Source organism: Poeciliopsis prolifica, unplaced genomic scaffold, assembly GCF_027474105.1.
Source record: "Poeciliopsis prolifica strain line A6 unplaced genomic scaffold, Auburn_PproV2 SCAFFOLD061, whole genome shotgun sequence".
Taxonomy (NCBI): domain Eukaryota; kingdom Metazoa; phylum Chordata; class Actinopteri; order Cyprinodontiformes; family Poeciliidae; genus Poeciliopsis; species Poeciliopsis prolifica.
This window is the reverse complement of record NW_026562436.1, coordinates 778,054-794,466: the sequence shown is the minus strand read 5'-3', so window position 1 is coordinate 794,466 and position 16,413 is coordinate 778,054. Positions and strand designations below refer to the sequence as shown.

The 16,413-nt window shown below is 39.1% G+C and overlaps 1 protein-coding gene across 1 annotated transcript in view; it reads left to right on the top strand.

The window, feature by feature from the left end:
- gfra2b (GDNF family receptor alpha 2b) overlaps positions 1 to 16,413 on the top strand; it is an 89,131-nt gene that overhangs the window by 24,910 nt on the left and 47,808 nt on the right. The window contains exon 4 of the mRNA XM_055060792.1: positions 9,073 to 9,150. Within this exon, the coding sequence (XP_054916767.1) occupies positions 9,073 to 9,150 (78 nt within the window). The remainder of the gene's footprint in view (positions 1 to 9,072; positions 9,151 to 16,413) is intronic.

Here is a 16,413-nt window from a genome sequence, read left to right as displayed (position 1 = left end):
TCACACATTCAGAACACACTTTCCTGTTTATTTCTCACCATTTCTTTATTCCTTTTTATACCCATTAGAGCTATGAGGTCTTCTAATCTGGTTTTGAAATATGTGACAAAGTGGTTCAGTTTGTTCACCGTTTGTCCCTCACTCTTATTTCTGATTCATGTACTTTCTATAGTTGGTTATAATGCTTAGAAATAAATATCACTTTGCAACTTTGCTTCACTTACTATCCCGGGTTTGTTTGTGTTTGTATTATGTTGGAGTTTCCATCTATTTATATGTTTAGGTTAAAGCTAGAAAATCTGGACTATTGGTTGAACTTGTTTATTTTAATTCAAAGTATATTCATGGTATTTGTTTTCCTTTTACTCAGCATTGTTTGTCCTTTGTAGATCTGCAGCAGGGCAGGATTATGGGATGGGCCGGCCCAGTATTTCCTGCTTATATGGCTGGATGATGTCATTGATGACCTTGTTGGGTTCTACCAATAGAGTTTTTTTTTTTTAGTATTGCTTTGTTACTTTTTACTTTTTTAGTTACTTTTTTCCTTCAAGTAACTTTTTGAGTTATCCTGTATTACATGGTTTATTCTGAAGACCATTTCATTATGTAGATGAATTTGTAAATTAGATTCATAATTTTATTCTTGTTTCTCTGTTTAGATTTTTTTTTTTTTTTGGAGTTTTGGCCTGTTTAATTATTATCAATTGGTCTGACCAAGCCAATTGATCGCATAAAACTGAGAAGATTAAAATAATGAGAGGAGTTGAAAAGGTTTTGGTGTTTAAAATGGGATCATAGGAGAACATAAGGAAAATGTTGGCAGTAGATGGGAGACCAGGACCATCCGATGAAAGTATCACATGTTAATATTACAAGTTTAATTGTTAACAGACAAGAACTTAAAGATTATATTGACAGTATTGAAGAACAACCAGAAATTTTGTGTTCAGGAAACATGGTTAAAAACATTAGATTTTGTGATCCAAGGATATGATGGTGTAAGAAGAGATGGACAGGAAGGAAGTGGAGGAGGATGTGGAATATTTATAAAGCAAGGGATACAGATATTAGGGAACGGGAAAGAACTTGAATATATAATAATTGAGATATGGGAAAAAGAAGGTACATTTAAAATACCTTTTTATAATCCATGTAAAACAGACTACCTCATCAGCTGATTTGGTGGATCAGATAATCATCAGCCAACACAGAAGCGTTTTTTTCTAAAACATGTTGCTAGTTTCAAAAGCACTGGCTTCCACATGGGAACATTTCCAGAAATGTTTTCATCCACTCAGAAAAACAGAGAACAAGACAAAATGCAGTTATTTCTCCCTCAGACCTGTTGGTGGCGCCGAACATGGAGTTTGGGACATGGGCCTACAGCCTTCACCTGAAGTTAGCCGTAAACACAACAAGAAATCATGAATGATGAACCACAAAGGCGAGCTGAGTCTTCTGTAGAGACTCCTTATTAAAGGTTCTGCAGCAGCTGCAACTTTATCACAAACATCCACTAAAATGTAGTTCCCATGTGGGCAGATGATTCAAATCTTTCCCATTTTAGAAAAAAAAAGTTCCACTGAAGAAGTTAATACTGGTTCTGATAGAAAGGTTCTACAGTACACAGTGTGAACAGAGCTGTGTAGTTGCAGACCAGTCATGGTGGCTATGCTGACCGTTGTCCAACCAGCTACTAAAGCCTTTGTGCATCAATGACTTTGTCCAGACCCAGGCGGCCAGGAAAACTATGTTAATGGGTCTTGAGTCAGTTCAGCTGAGGATGCTGGAGGTAAAGTTTGGGTGGAGGTCAGGGCGGTGTACAAAACATTTTAACGAACACTCCATGATGAGTCTCCACTGCTTCCTCCAGCTATTGAGCAAGATCATATACTCTTACTACCACCAGCAGACTCTCAAAGTCCTCAGCAGTTCAGATCCATGTTGTTCCCAGAGGGTCAGGACACAATGACAGATCCGTCTGTCATTTTCTGTGTGCGGGGAATTTCTGCCAATGTATGCAAGTTGTCTACATGAAGTATCAGTAGGTAACTGACAGTGAGGTCCAACAGAACCAACACTGAGGTTCTTTCACAACTTCAGGTGCAACTGTACTTTGTGGAAAACAAGCTGGCTTTCCGTTCAGACTTAACGCCTCTGCTCCAAAGCCTCATCTCTTCTTGTGTCACAGAAAAGACAACGAGCTGAGAGAATGTGTGACAGGCTAATAGAGTGAACCAGGAAGGTCTCCAAGTTTGATTGCAGACACACAAACTCAGGAGATACAATCTAAATAGAGAGTAGGAGAGAATCACCCTGAGCTGAAGACAAACAACTGTTCCCAGATAGCATTAGATAAGTCTTGTTCCTGGTGTCTGGCTGAAAAAGGTCTGATTTCTTTGTTTGCTTTCCACTCTCACAATGTGATGATTTCAGCCTGTTTGCTGCTACAGTTTCACAATCAAAATGCTCAGCTGGAGCTTTGACTGCTTGTTTCACACAAATTACAAGATGCCATTAATCTGAGTTCTGATCTCTGCAGATGCACTAACAGCAGAAGTAAAAGGAAAAGATTAAGGGAAGAATCCTATCGTCAGTATCAGAGATTTTAAAAGGATTTTATTCCACCTGATAACAGCATCTTAAACCAGCAATATTAAACAGCACGGAGTCGTTTAGCCAGACAAACAATTAAAATAAAGTAACGTCATTCTTTTCCAGCGGTATGAACATTTTATCCTCCTGCGAACAGCTGCGGGTTGAAACGTTTTGCAGATTCTCTTCAAAAACTTCGAGTCAATGAGTACAATCAGACCTGCAGGTAGCAGAAAAGCGCCAGCTATTACCTTTTCCACAACCACATCGGACCTGAGTGCTGTGTTTTCAGGTGTGTAGAGCTTGACTAAGCAGAGCTCCGTGGGTGTGTCTGTGTGTATGTGTGTGGGTGTGTGTGTGTGTGTGTGTATACCCATGCCCACAGGCTAAATGTACATATTACAGCTTCATACATAAACAGCTTGTGTGTTTCCCAGCTCTGCTGTTGCTGCTTGGCCCTCGGCTGGATCAGCTGTGCTCCCTCACATCTCTGCCTCCTCATTGATACATCACTACAGAGGAGGCTGGAATACACACAAACACACACACTCCTTCTGAGACCCTCCGCTGGTTCCAAGGTGCCTCATTATTCAGGAGCAAATGAAATATTCATCAAGTGAAACACAGAGTGTTATCATTTGCTGTGTGACTGAGCAGAGGATTTCAATAACAATTAGCTTTAAATTGCACCTTTGCTCTTCACGTCTATTTATTCCAGCTCTATAGTCACCTCGTAGGGTCAGTCCTCTTATTTTTCAAACATTTCTCAGCACCACCTCATACATCGCCATGCTAAAATATTGAACTTTTGCTCATTGTGATTGTGACAGCATGATGGGAAACGTAAATGTATTTACTTTCATATATCAACACAAAGCAAAGGCTTTATATAAGAAGCGATTCCTCTGTGGGCTCAATTGCAGTAATAAGTATGTGTTGCTGGTGAATCAGACTGTGCTGTGAATGAAGTTCTGTAACCTTGTAGAATGAAATGAATGAGAATGTCTCCCCTGTGCATGTTGACATGGGAATGTGTGTGTGCGTGTGTGGTATATAAATGTTGTGTCACTAAATTAAAACGTGCAGTTATAAATACATGCAAATAATTTCAGATTTTTTTCTTTGTGCATCAATGACTTTGTCTGAAAAAAATTGTATTTGTAAAAGATAATAAATATATTTTTTGTTTATGTTTTGCTCCTTCAAACTGGTTTTCTGATTGTATGATCTTTAATAAGGCCAAAACAGAACATCTGCATTTATAGTAAGATTATGGACACAGATGGACTCTAATTAACATCTGAAGCCATTTGGTTATGGAATTTTATTTAGAGGCATAAGAATTAAAGAGCTAAGTAGAAATGTACTTTGCTGTTTTAAAATGTTGCCTTATAGAGCACACACACACACACACACACACAAAGGCTGTATGCTTATTTGAGTGATGATGGAGAGTTGTTTGTGCCGTTTTTCAGCCTCCAAGCTTCAGATTGTTGGATGTTGCTGAGGAAAGCAGAATCATTTTTCGTTTTATTTTGGGTTTTAAAAGTCATTTCTAAAAGAGGGAAAAAGCAGCTCCTCCAAATGTGGCTCCTGCCAGTAATTCCAGGCTCAGAGCAGCACTCTCCTCAATACCCCTACTTCTTTCATCTTCACTCAGCGCCAATCTATGGACATTAGTTCAGCGGCTAGAAATAGGCTGAAGTCTGCATGTCAGCGTTTATGTGGAGAGGCGGCAGAAATCCGTCCACGCAAGTCCACATTTCTGAGAATGGACTCGGTGACATCTGGTGTCTGAGTCAAGGGAAGACCGGAGCGCCATCGGACTGTTGCCTCAGAAAACACTCAGTGAGAGTGAATTAGCTGGAACTCTGCGGGTGTGATGGTCCCGTCGCTGTGAGTAGAAGCATGAGCTGAGCCAGAGGGGCAGTGGGAGGCTGTGTGCAGCTAAATGCCAGACTAATGTTTACGGGTGGTAAATGACTGCAGGGGGAATTCAGGCCGGCGTCGATACAAAGCCGGAGTAAACAAGCCCTGCAGTTGGCTGGCACGCTAAAGTGTGGCGCAAAGATTAGAGACAAAACTGTGAATGAGCACAAGTTGTTATTTGGAGGTCCTGGCTGCTCTCCAACGCTCCCACACACTTCAGTGGAAATGTCATCTGAATGCAGAGTGAATAAGTGACTCTCTGCTGAGTGTTTACCTGCCGGATAAAAGGACATGTGGGTTAATGGAATCCTCAGATTTGCCCATTTTAGCGGGGAAAGTGGCAGTTTGCTCAGCTGTGGCTCAGAGGACGTTCGGTCGCTCTGATCTTCCACCGCCAACACACTGGACTGGACTGGACAAGGTCAGCCGCCTGTCCACCGAGGGTCTGGAGTGTGCCTGGAATGACCAGGCAAGGAATTATCCAGAATAAGAGCAAAGCAAGGTTTAATGTAAGATCTAAAACAATGACAGTAAACAGACACACAGAGAGCTTTATCTTCTACAACAGGTTAGATTGTAAGTCCACCAGTAAACCAGGGCAGCATCCTCTGAGTTCAGCTCTTGCTGACACTTGTTGGATTGACTACATGATGTAAAAAATATTTTTTTGTCACACAGAAAGTTTTAAGACAGTTGATCATGTTACATAAGTTGTTAAATCATCTGAAATATTTAGGTTTGACAAGAAGCCAAGATAATGAAATGAACTATAAATCTTAGATACTTAATATGTTACCCTTTAAATTTGCCTAGGACATTCAAGTATTATATTTCCATTTCTCCTAATAAAATGATTATTTCTATCCACAACATTCCTGATCTGCAGACTCCAGCTGCTCCAGCTGGTGATGCTAGAGCCTGTTACAGAAAAAGCTAGTCAGTCTTTGAAAATAAGCCTCCAAATATCAAATGGAACCCTGGTAATTGCTGACAAGACGTGTTGGAAAGCTGCAGGGTGCTGTTATGAAGATGTCTACAACGTGCAAAGTTTTAGTCTCCTAAACCAGAAAGAACAAGTTCTTAATATTCCCAAAGCAAGGTTTCTGTCACCTCATTCTCAGCATCACAACCAAATGAAATGTCTGAGTTTTAAACGGAACGTAGTATTGGATTCTCTGAGATCGCAATTCTTTTTAATTGGCACTCGGCTCAACAAAGAGAACCGAATTGATCAAACCAGATTGTATTTGTTGGTTTCTGAAAAGATTTTTAAGTGCAGGTTCTTCTTTCACTTCTCCCAGGTCAATGATCAATGAGCAAAAGTGCAATTCCCAAAGTAAACTGAAAACTGTCTCTGATTAAACATTTGTCTAACTTTTCTCTCAAACTGTTTCCTCCATCATTTTCTGCTTGGATTGTCAGAGTTTTAAAAATTAATATTTTTAAACTATTATAGCCTTCAGAGCTAAGATAAAGGACACTTGCTAAACTGACAGAAGCACATTTATGTCCTTTCTATGGCTATTAAATAAATAATCTAGAATAAAATGCCATGATACAGAAATGAGCAATTGTCTTTGAAAAAACGAAAAACTCAGAAGGAAGTGGTGATTCATGATAATGATAAAAAAACAAACAAATACCCTTTACTGTTATCTTGACTAATATTCCATATACGGGTGGAGGTGGTCAGGTCAAAATAGTTTTTTTCACACCATAAATGTCAAACAGCAGAAAGAGCATCACAGATCATACAGAAGCTTTTTCATGTTGTCAGAGTGATAATAATTTCTTTGTTGTAAAAATTTGCATAAGTTGCTTGGAAAATTGATTCCAAATAACTAAAACGTCGCCTGGATCACCTGCTGATTTCTATTTCAGAAACCTGGTGCTGTGATATGAAGGAAGTCTGTTTATGTGAGTATATATAAAAAAAACAACAGGCATAAATTATGTGATAGTGGAAATGAGTTTCTCTCTATCGTTGGGTTGATTCGTCACCAGGCCAATATTATGACAACATAGTTGAGGATGGAACTTCAGCTAGGTTACAGCTCCTCAATAGATCTCACCAGGTCTCATTGATCTGTCTTGTTTTCTAATTAATTTAACAGAACTAAACGGAGATGAAGGAAACAGGGCGTTGCTGTTTCTTTGTTACTTTCTGTGATGGGTTGAAAATGCTTCATAACATTCGTCTAATGGTCAGGATGTTGATTTTGTTGAACGTTGACATTGGGAATACAGAAATCTCTACATGACTAGATTATTGTAACAGACTATATGCTGGTTTAATAAGAAGTCCATCTTTTAGTGGTCCAGAATTCTGCTTTCTGGTCACTGACTCGCTCAAACAGCAGAGCCACATGACCTCTGAACGTCTTGGAGTCCAAGGCTGTCCACCCGACTCCACCCCAGACCAAAAGCTACACCCAGAACACATCAGTCATCAGACACACAGACTAAATTCACAGAACCCTCTCACACATTTCTTAACCATTCGCCCCATCTGGTTTATCTATCGTGTCTTAATCACAGAACCTGACTCAGTTCTACAACATGCAACCTGTATTTCCTCCTACATATAAAGAACATTAAACAAGTTATAACAGCAGATGAATATTCAGACATGGTAGAATCAACTGGATTTCAAAAAGTAACTAAACTGAATTTAAACCCAGTAGGGACTTTGGGTTAATGGTCCTTCTCTGGAGAATGTTGATAGCTGTGACTGTGAGTCAGTTTATTGTAGACTCTATGTCACCAATTGTAATATGTGACATATCAGCGTCAGTATACGGGTTGTGTTTCAGGAGCTGAATCTGTCAGATTAGACAGAGATCAGAGAAATGTTGCTTAAAATGTTTATTTTTTCTTTTTATCTCAACCAAAACCTCAACCTGCCAAAGCAATTTCTCTGCTCATGCAGCACTGCAGCCACTAAGCACGTTTGCGTTTGTGAGTCATTCTGATTGGTTGCTTGAGTTTCCCTGCTTGCTTAATGTCAGCATAGTTTCTGCAGGAAGAGAGGAGCTGATGATAAGCTCTTAGCCATCAACTTTTACTGAGAGATTCTCCTGAAGTGACATTTAGTCATTTTAATGTTCTGTTTGTCTTCCTGCTGAAAACCAACATAAAGCACCAACAGAGCAGCAGCAGGAGCTTCTGATGGCTGACTGGAAAAACAGAAATATATTTACATATACACACCAGCAACAACTACAATCAAGTGTCTGTGATAACTTTCTAGCATGAACAGCCACAGCATCTCAAAAAAGATTCATATCAAGACTGACTAGACTATTTCAAAGTCTTCATTTTATATGTCCTCAGCCAATCAGAGGTGGACTTGCTAGTGTGTTTTGGATCATTCAAAGTTTCAAAATCAAATCTCAGTTTATCGCTGTGGCATATTTTAAAGTGCTTTACATCATGAAAACATAAGAACATGATAAAATGTCCATGTATCTGACAGGCACTGATTGTGAAAGCAATAAAAAGCAGTAAAAGTAATTTTCAAAATTTCTAATACACATCAAATATTTTGATCAATATTCCAGTTATTATTTGACTTGATCGTTGTCCTGCTGCAGAACCAGAGTTGGTTTCAGTTCAAGATCTCCAGCAGAAGTCCAAACGTTTTCCTTCAGGAGTTTCTGGTCGAAAGCAGAATTCATGGTTCCATTTATCACAGTGAGTCTTCCAGGTCCTGAATAAGGAAAAATCCCAAGACCATCACACTTCCACTACTGTACTTTACTGATGGTCGGTTCTTTTTTCTGAAATGCGGTATTACTTTTATCTCAGATGAACTTGAAATATGTTTTTCAAAAAGTTGAACTTATGTTTCAGTGGTGCAGGGAATGTTTCTCCAAAAGTCTTGGGGATCATCAATATTTGACATGGAAACCTGGCCCTCCAGGACCAGTGTGGATTTAGACTGCGTTTGAAATTGAAAGTGCGGACTAGTTTTTTCTTTTGCCCTTCAAACTGTTTTTGCAAAGTCTAAAGTATAAAGATATATATAAAAAAAGAACACTTTTCAGTTCAAAGGTCTTTCAAGGCATTCGTGGCCAAAACCAGAGGCTGACAGGAAATTCAGCACAAGTTGTTTTAATATGCAGCTGAATCTTGCCGTGTTTCTCTGGTTTCCTGTATTTCCTCCCAGATTTGTTCTTTTGATGAACAGATCTGCCAAATGTGTGTGTGCTTTTTGTGTAGCAGAGGTCAACTAGCATGTGTGTTTTTTAAATTTATTTTTATGTTATGTTTTTGGGCTCTCGTGGCCTTTACTGACAGCTACCAGATAAGATGCAGGAATAAAGAGAAGGGGAGACGAGCAGCAAAGGAATCATGGTTGGGAATGAAACCCAGGAAGCTGTTAGCCTCTGTATCTGCAGCGCAGCTCTCTACTGCTGCACCCTTCAATGCCAAAGCACAGCAATTTTAAAGACGTCTCCATGCTGATCCAGATTTTTTGGTGACTCAGTTATTACTGGCTCGGTTGTGCACCTGCTGAACACTTTTCCTGTTTCTGCTGTTTCTCAGGTGAAGAATTCTACGAGACGTCTCCATATGAACCCATTCATTTCTCGGAGGAATTCAGACATGCCTCCATCATCTCAGGTAATACTGCTCTGCTTGTGTGTGTGTGTGTGCGTGTGTGTGTGCGTGTGTGCGTGTGTGTGTGTGTGTGTGTGTGTTGTGTGTGTGTGTGTGTGTGTGTGTGTGTGTGTATTAGTGATTCTGTGTTTTTTCAGTAGAGTCGAGTCTTACAAACACACTCACGCACATGCACGCCCGTTCCAACGTTTAGATTGATGCAGCAGTTGTTTGCAGAAGGGGCATCCCCAGGCTGGGATAAGCCAACAGCTCATCCTGCTGGCTCCTTCTGGGAGCGACTGAATGAATGACTTTGTAATTACAAACGTCAGCGAGGGACAAATGAGACTGTGAGGCTAAATGAAAACTTTCATTGGAGCCTTCCAAAATTTACTTCCAAAGTCATCAGGGATGACGTCATTGTGTCATTTAGCAGGAGAAAGATTTTTGTTTTACAAATGATCCGTAGGTCGACCTATGACCTGGTGAATACATGTTAAATGTTGCAGCTGTGATCAGACTGCAGCCATGACGATGAGACATCTGATGTGAGAAAAAAAAAAGAACTGCAGAGTGGAACACATCTGGACCATCATAACAATCTTGAGTTAATGAGCTGATCACTAATGATGGAACGTTATGGATTTATGTTAACATCTGTTCAATATGCAACCTAATGAAATGTTACAGATGTCATCTAAAAGACATTTTATTCTGTCTGATTTGAATTTGTGTTCACAGTACAATAAAAGCAAATATAAAATAATTGGGAGCACTTGGTGTGCCACATAGTAGAATAGAAATTCCTTTTATTGTCCCACAGAGGGGAAATTCACTGCAACAATTTTTGGCAGCGGTGTTAGGATTTCAGCATCTATTTATAATTATAAAGAGCTGGGTCTTGATTAAAATTTTGAATCAAGTTAATTGCAGGGTCTGCAGTTAATCATGTGTTAATCAAAAGCCATATATTGACAAAAAAACCCAGTACTTTATAATTGAGCAAATAGACATAAGAGCTCAACAACAAAGTTCTAAAACCATCAGATTGGACCAAAGTTTTGTTCTCTTGTTCTCTCCATTCATCTTCTCAGAGTTTTAGGAAGCTCTGATCATTCCTGGAGCTTCTTCAGAAATGTGGACTGTGGATGCTGACATTAGCATTAGCTGCTACATGTTTAGCATTGAGATGCTAAACCCTCAGTGGGATGAGAGAAACTTCTTTGTCGTCCATTGCTGCTGTTTGTGGATGTTACTTGTGCAGCAGATTTGCTTTTGGTATTTTAGTGGGATGTCTGGAGGAAGAAGAAAAAAAAACACACAAACACTGTACATATTGTGAAACATGGTGGTGTCATGATGGTGCTTTGGGGATGCTTTGCCTCATCTGGCTCTGGAAACCTGCAGCATGTGGAGGCCGAAACAGAACCAATCAGATCACTAGAAACCCTCAATGTCCTGCTGTCTTTGAGGAAGATGATGGTCAATATGATGCCCAGTGGCTGGGCATGACATTATTTGATGTGAGGAGTAACTTTTCTTGAATTAACCTACAACGCTCGTTAATTAAATGAAACATTTTAGGTGCAAATGTTTAGTTCACCAAGGAAGGAGTGACATTTTTTAATTTTCTTTGTCAGTAAACAACAGTCTCTGGAATACCTGCTGTGTTTTCTTGCTTCCTGGTTTGAAAACGTGACCTTCTTAAAACACTGCGGCTGCTTTCAAAGTCACACAAAACATCTGCACAGGTGTTGTGCTGTATTTCACTTCTGGACACTGTGATAATAAGAGAAAGTGTGGTGCCAGTGAGCCCAGCATGCTGTCAGATTGATCTAAATTCTGCCTTGTTGTTTATGAGCCTGCTGTTTTTATCACCACATGATGCCTGCTGCATAATAATCTCATCTATCAGAGTTCAGTCAGGCGGCATCGATTAAGCCACTTTTCAAAGATTTGATGTTTTCGGTTCCATCATTTTCCATCACTAATTAAACCAAAGCAAACATGTGATGCCAAGGTAAACAGAGACTCGTCTGAACTAAGCAAAACGTTAAAAAGCGTGAAGTTTTGACATGACAGAGTTGGATGTGGTCTTCACTTTCTGATTGGCTGTGCGTCACTGAACCTGCTTCACAACTCGTGATGTGCAAGGGGTTCATGCGCATTTTCGAAAAGTGTTTAAATGTCAGGAGCCCCGAGCGATACGTCGTCATTTACACTCTCCGTGTGTGTGTTTTTCTGTGTTCAAACAGCTGTGAAATAGACTCGCAGTTCTGTAAATTGGCCTTTGCTCTCTGAGATTAACACAAGTACAAACACAGTCAAAGCAGGAGAGCTGCAACCAATGCAACTTCAAAAGCACTTTGTGTTTTTATCTTCTGCACACACACACACACACACACACACGCACACACATTGATAGTAGCAGGAGGCTCATTTTTATACATTTTCATATGTTTATTAATTTGAGGTGCAAAGACCTTCAGAGAACATAACATGGATGTTTGATGATGCATGTGCAGGAGCGTTGCTGGAGCAGACTGTGTTGCTGTTTGCAGTCAAATCAACTGTCAAACAGAGTGTGAAAGCGTGATGTGAGCATCCGCAGAAAGCCTGTCTGCCAATACCTAAGCGGATAAAGAGGGACGGTAAGAGAGGGGGAGTGTGTGATGGGAGGAGGGCAAGATGAGAGGATAATGCAGAATTGTGCTAAATAGCAGTGGCAGAAGAAAGAGCACCGGAACATTGAAATAAGTTTCAGACAAGAGTGTCACGAATTGATTGGAGAGCAAGGCTGGGCATGACAAAGTGTTTGTGAGTCTGAAGTTGTGTGTTACTGTGTATTTTTTTAATGAAAAACAGTGGGCTGAATGCAGCAGCTAGAAGTTGTGAGTGAGGGATAAATAGAGTTGTATCCATGGCTGTGAAATTTAAATGTCAGCACTGAATCCGTAATGTTGTCCTATGCAGCCTTAAGCAAATAAATGGAGTTTCAGCTCCCATCAGAACACATTGTTTCATGGTTTGTTCACATCGCTTGTGAGCACACCCAGTTGAAACCAGAGATTTACATACACTGCATGCTTTCTTCCAAAGTTAGAAGTTTGCATCTTCTGACATTAGCATGCTTCTACATCATATGTAAAGGCTATTTGATGATGATGATGATGATGATGATGATGATGTCATGGAGTTTTAAATCTGTGATTACATCACTAACTGGGCATCTGGCTAATTAATATATTTCCACTTGTATGTATGAATTCTAAGTCAACACCTCAAACACACAGCTTCAATATGTGATGTCATGGAAAACATGAGAAATCAGCCAAGATGTCGCCTCCACTAGTCTGGTTGCTTCGTGGGTAATATCTGTTTAAACAAGTATGTCCAAGTGTAAACACCATGGGAATTTTTCATCACAAGGGAAACAGAGGCACAAACTATTCATGCACACACTCTTACCCAGGGGTAATTTAGAGGGACTAATTGATCTAACAGTCATGTTATTGGCAGGAGGAATCCGGAGTACCCAGAGAGAACCCACACACGCACAGGGAGACCTCAGGACCTTCTTGCTGCAAGGCAACAGTTCTATGTCCTGGGCCACTGCTCAGCCCCACTCTGCATTTGTATCAATTCTATTCCCATCATAATTGATGTAGAATACAAAATGTCCTTGTTTAACTCTAGTAGAACTTTTCATTGGGAATCAGCAGCAATTTCCCAATCCTGAAGAGAAATGTCTTGTCTACGTACCAGCAGAGGGAATGTGTAAGGATATTAGCCAGAGTGACATTGTCACACGTTAAGACGCTGAGCTGATAGAAGCTATGTAAAAAAAAAAAGAAAAAAGAAAGAACCCAAAAGGCTCAGTGACCAGGAGAGGCATTGCTTCAGTAGAGTGAGATATTAATGCCAAGAATATGACAGCCAGCACAGGTAATATGACACTGCCTTGTGTTAGAACAGAAAATGAAGCTGAACAGAAAACTGCAGAGGTAAAAAAAAAATAAAAATAAAAAGATTAGGCTGACAGTAAAGAGAATCAAGAGAACAACCTCTGAACTGGAAAATGCAAGAATGGAGGCTCAAGTCCCTGTAATTGGATTTTCACCAATCATATGTAGTAGGTGTTCACCTGAGCCATCTTACCAATTCTTTGTCTTCCTGGTTTTACTTCACTTTACTCTGATAGTGTAATCACAATGTTTTTGCCAACACAAGATTTTCTAATATTATGCAACCATTACAACCATACTTGTAATATTCACAACAAAGGTATGATCAGTGCAGATTAATTGTCAACCCAGATGATTAGAGTGCTGCATAACCTAAGCTGATATTGGCCATCTGTTCACAATTCTGATACGAATTATTTTGTTCATCAATTTCTACCTTGACTTAGTGAATAATGGAACATTGTGGCTCTGCTTTCACATTGTGGTTCATATTGACTACCACTCCAATCTTCTTTTATCTTCAGAGGTTCTTAACCTCACTCTGTGGTGGAACATCTCAGAGTGAGGTGTGTGGTTGTGAGGTAAATGTAACGCACATGTCGCTGAGGTCAATGTGACACTCTCAGCTGTTCTTCCTTATCTGACAATGCTTGCTTCAGGTTATATTTAAACTTTAATACAAAGAAAAGAATGCATACTGTTTTAAGATATTTTATGTATGTACAGTCTCTGTTTCAGCCTGAGTTGACTGGCTGACTGCAGGAAAGTCGACATATCCTTCATTTGCTTGAAGAAACTAAAAAGACTTTGAGATGTCGAACTTTGCGTGACAGACATTGAACTCAGCACAGACACTGCGGTTACAGCATTCTGGTGAAAATAACACATCCACTAAATAACATATTTTTTTAACATGAGTCTGGTTGGATCATAAATGATCAACAATTACGTCTGTATCAACAATGCTGACATGACCCACAGCGAGTGAGATCTCGTCTTTGACTGCTGTAAAACTTACCTATGAAGATTACTTTCAAAAATCTTGTTTCTCTTTATGTAGATTCACATTTCCAGCACTTACTAATCATATAACAGCTTCATGTAGTGATGTGGCTCTCATCACATCACTGTCAGCCTGAATGAAGGAAGATGTGAACTACGTTAAGTTGACTAAATGATTCACTAAGTGATTCACGCCTCTGATAGATTTAGATTTAAAATGATTTTCATTCTAGAGACTGACGTCTCTCAAAAGCTGCTTAAACAATGTAAGTTATTTGAAATAGAAATTGTTTTAATATTCATTGCAATAAAAATGTGCACTTCTGAAATTGATGAGACCTTCCTCAATAATCAATGGACAAATGAAGTTGACAGCAACTAAACCCAAATAAAAACATATACCTGCTGAGCTATGAATAAAATTGGACTTGAACTTTTTTGATATTAATTGAATATTTAGAAAACATTTATATGTTTTTACTTTCAACATTTTTTTGAATTAAGTAATCATAATTAACTTGTAAAAAAAAGTCATTATCAAAGTGATAAAGGGACAGAGTGTGACGAATGGTACCTCTTGTACTGAAGACTTGACGGCCACAATTTTTTAATTTTTTTATACAAACACAACATTTTAGTTTCAATAAAACATTTATTAGTTGATTTGGATAAATTTGTACTATTTGTTAGCACACACATTTAGTTAGCATATGTATTTATGTGAACTTAAAGTTAATTTTGTTTGCTTATGATTAATTCTTTGTTTTTCCTGCTGGTACTTACCTGCCTTGGAGTTGCCAGACAAAAGATGGGGGCCTGGACTCAGCAGGCTTAATGCTGATTGGACTGAACCACTAGGTCCTGCAGTCAGAGGGAATTTGTAGTTTCTTTGTTCAGATAAGTTTGTATTTAAGTAAATATTAGTATTTAAAGTTTAATATTTTTTATTTCCATTTTTGGGTCTTTAGTTTAGCCAAACTTAGCTGTACTGTTATTTGTTTTTGTGTTATTTGTAATTGTATTCTGTTTTGTTGTCGCTGTTGTGTCTTAATTGGTCGATCAGCCAGTATATAAACCCCTGTGTGTTTTTTTCTTAGTTAGGTCAGTTATGTTTGTTTGTGCAGCCAGTTTGTCTAAATCTTTTGCTTGAGTTCAGTTTAGTATTTTTGACCTCTTTTATGACCTCGGTTTTTAATCTTTTGTCATTTATAATCTTTGGGTTAAAATAAAAAATAAAAATAAAAATTCTAATATATCCTGTGAATTCTCCTGTTTTTAACTTGCTCCATCACAAAGATATTGACTTGGATGCAGCCATCAAAGGTTCAAATCCCAGCTGTGTCACTCATGCTGCATGTCCTCTGCAGTATTATGATTAAAGGCCACAATAATCAGAATTACCAGCACTTAATTGCACTATTCTGATCCTCTTAGGTACCTGAACTGATCACTTAAGAACTAGATCTTAGCCTACTTAGAAAGCAAGAAAGGGATTGCAAAGGGAAGCACTGCAAAGACATCTTAGAAAAAAGGGGACAAGGAGAGGACAAGATGAAAGCTGACAAGAAGAGACTGGGACAGGATGATAAAATGAGAGGAAGTGAAAAGGAACAGGAAGAGAGGTGGAAATGAGTTGGGGAGAAAAGATAAAATGAACAAAGGCAATATGGGACAAAAGAAGGAGAGGAAAGCAGGGGAGGGCGGGAGGAAATGTGAGACAAGAGCTTGAGAAAGCAGAAAGCAAAGGAGAGTTGATGGCAGCAGAAAAGAGAGCAGAGCAGATAATCTATCCACAGGGGAGAGAGGTAAGACGTTTCCTCCTGACACAGCTTCATCTATGTGTTTGGTCAGGATGTGGTTCACATAGTGACCTGAACACTCAGTTTTTTGGGATGTCAGAGGGAGATGCTATCTTCCAAAGACATTTGGCACTGTGAATCACAGAATACAGGAGCTGAACCTTTCTGGGGTTTTTATATATTTCTATGCCACAAAAAAAGTAGGCAGTTCTGATGGCAATATGGCACTGGCATGTTATACTTAATAGGGTGGCAAGTGGTTGGCTCATTTCAAAAATTTTTTAAACGAGCATCAACATTTGCAACTGAACTTTGATGTCATAAAATGATTTAATGTGATATATGAGCTCATGTTATCTCAATTAACCAGACTGTATGATGATTTGATAATGAGCCAGGAAAGATCCCATCTTTTTTTGTGTTTTTGATGCTTGTCCAGACAAATATGTTCCAGTCAGATAGCTGATGCCATTTCCCCTGGTCAACATTGGATGCTGTTTGAAGCGGTAGATTCTGTGTAG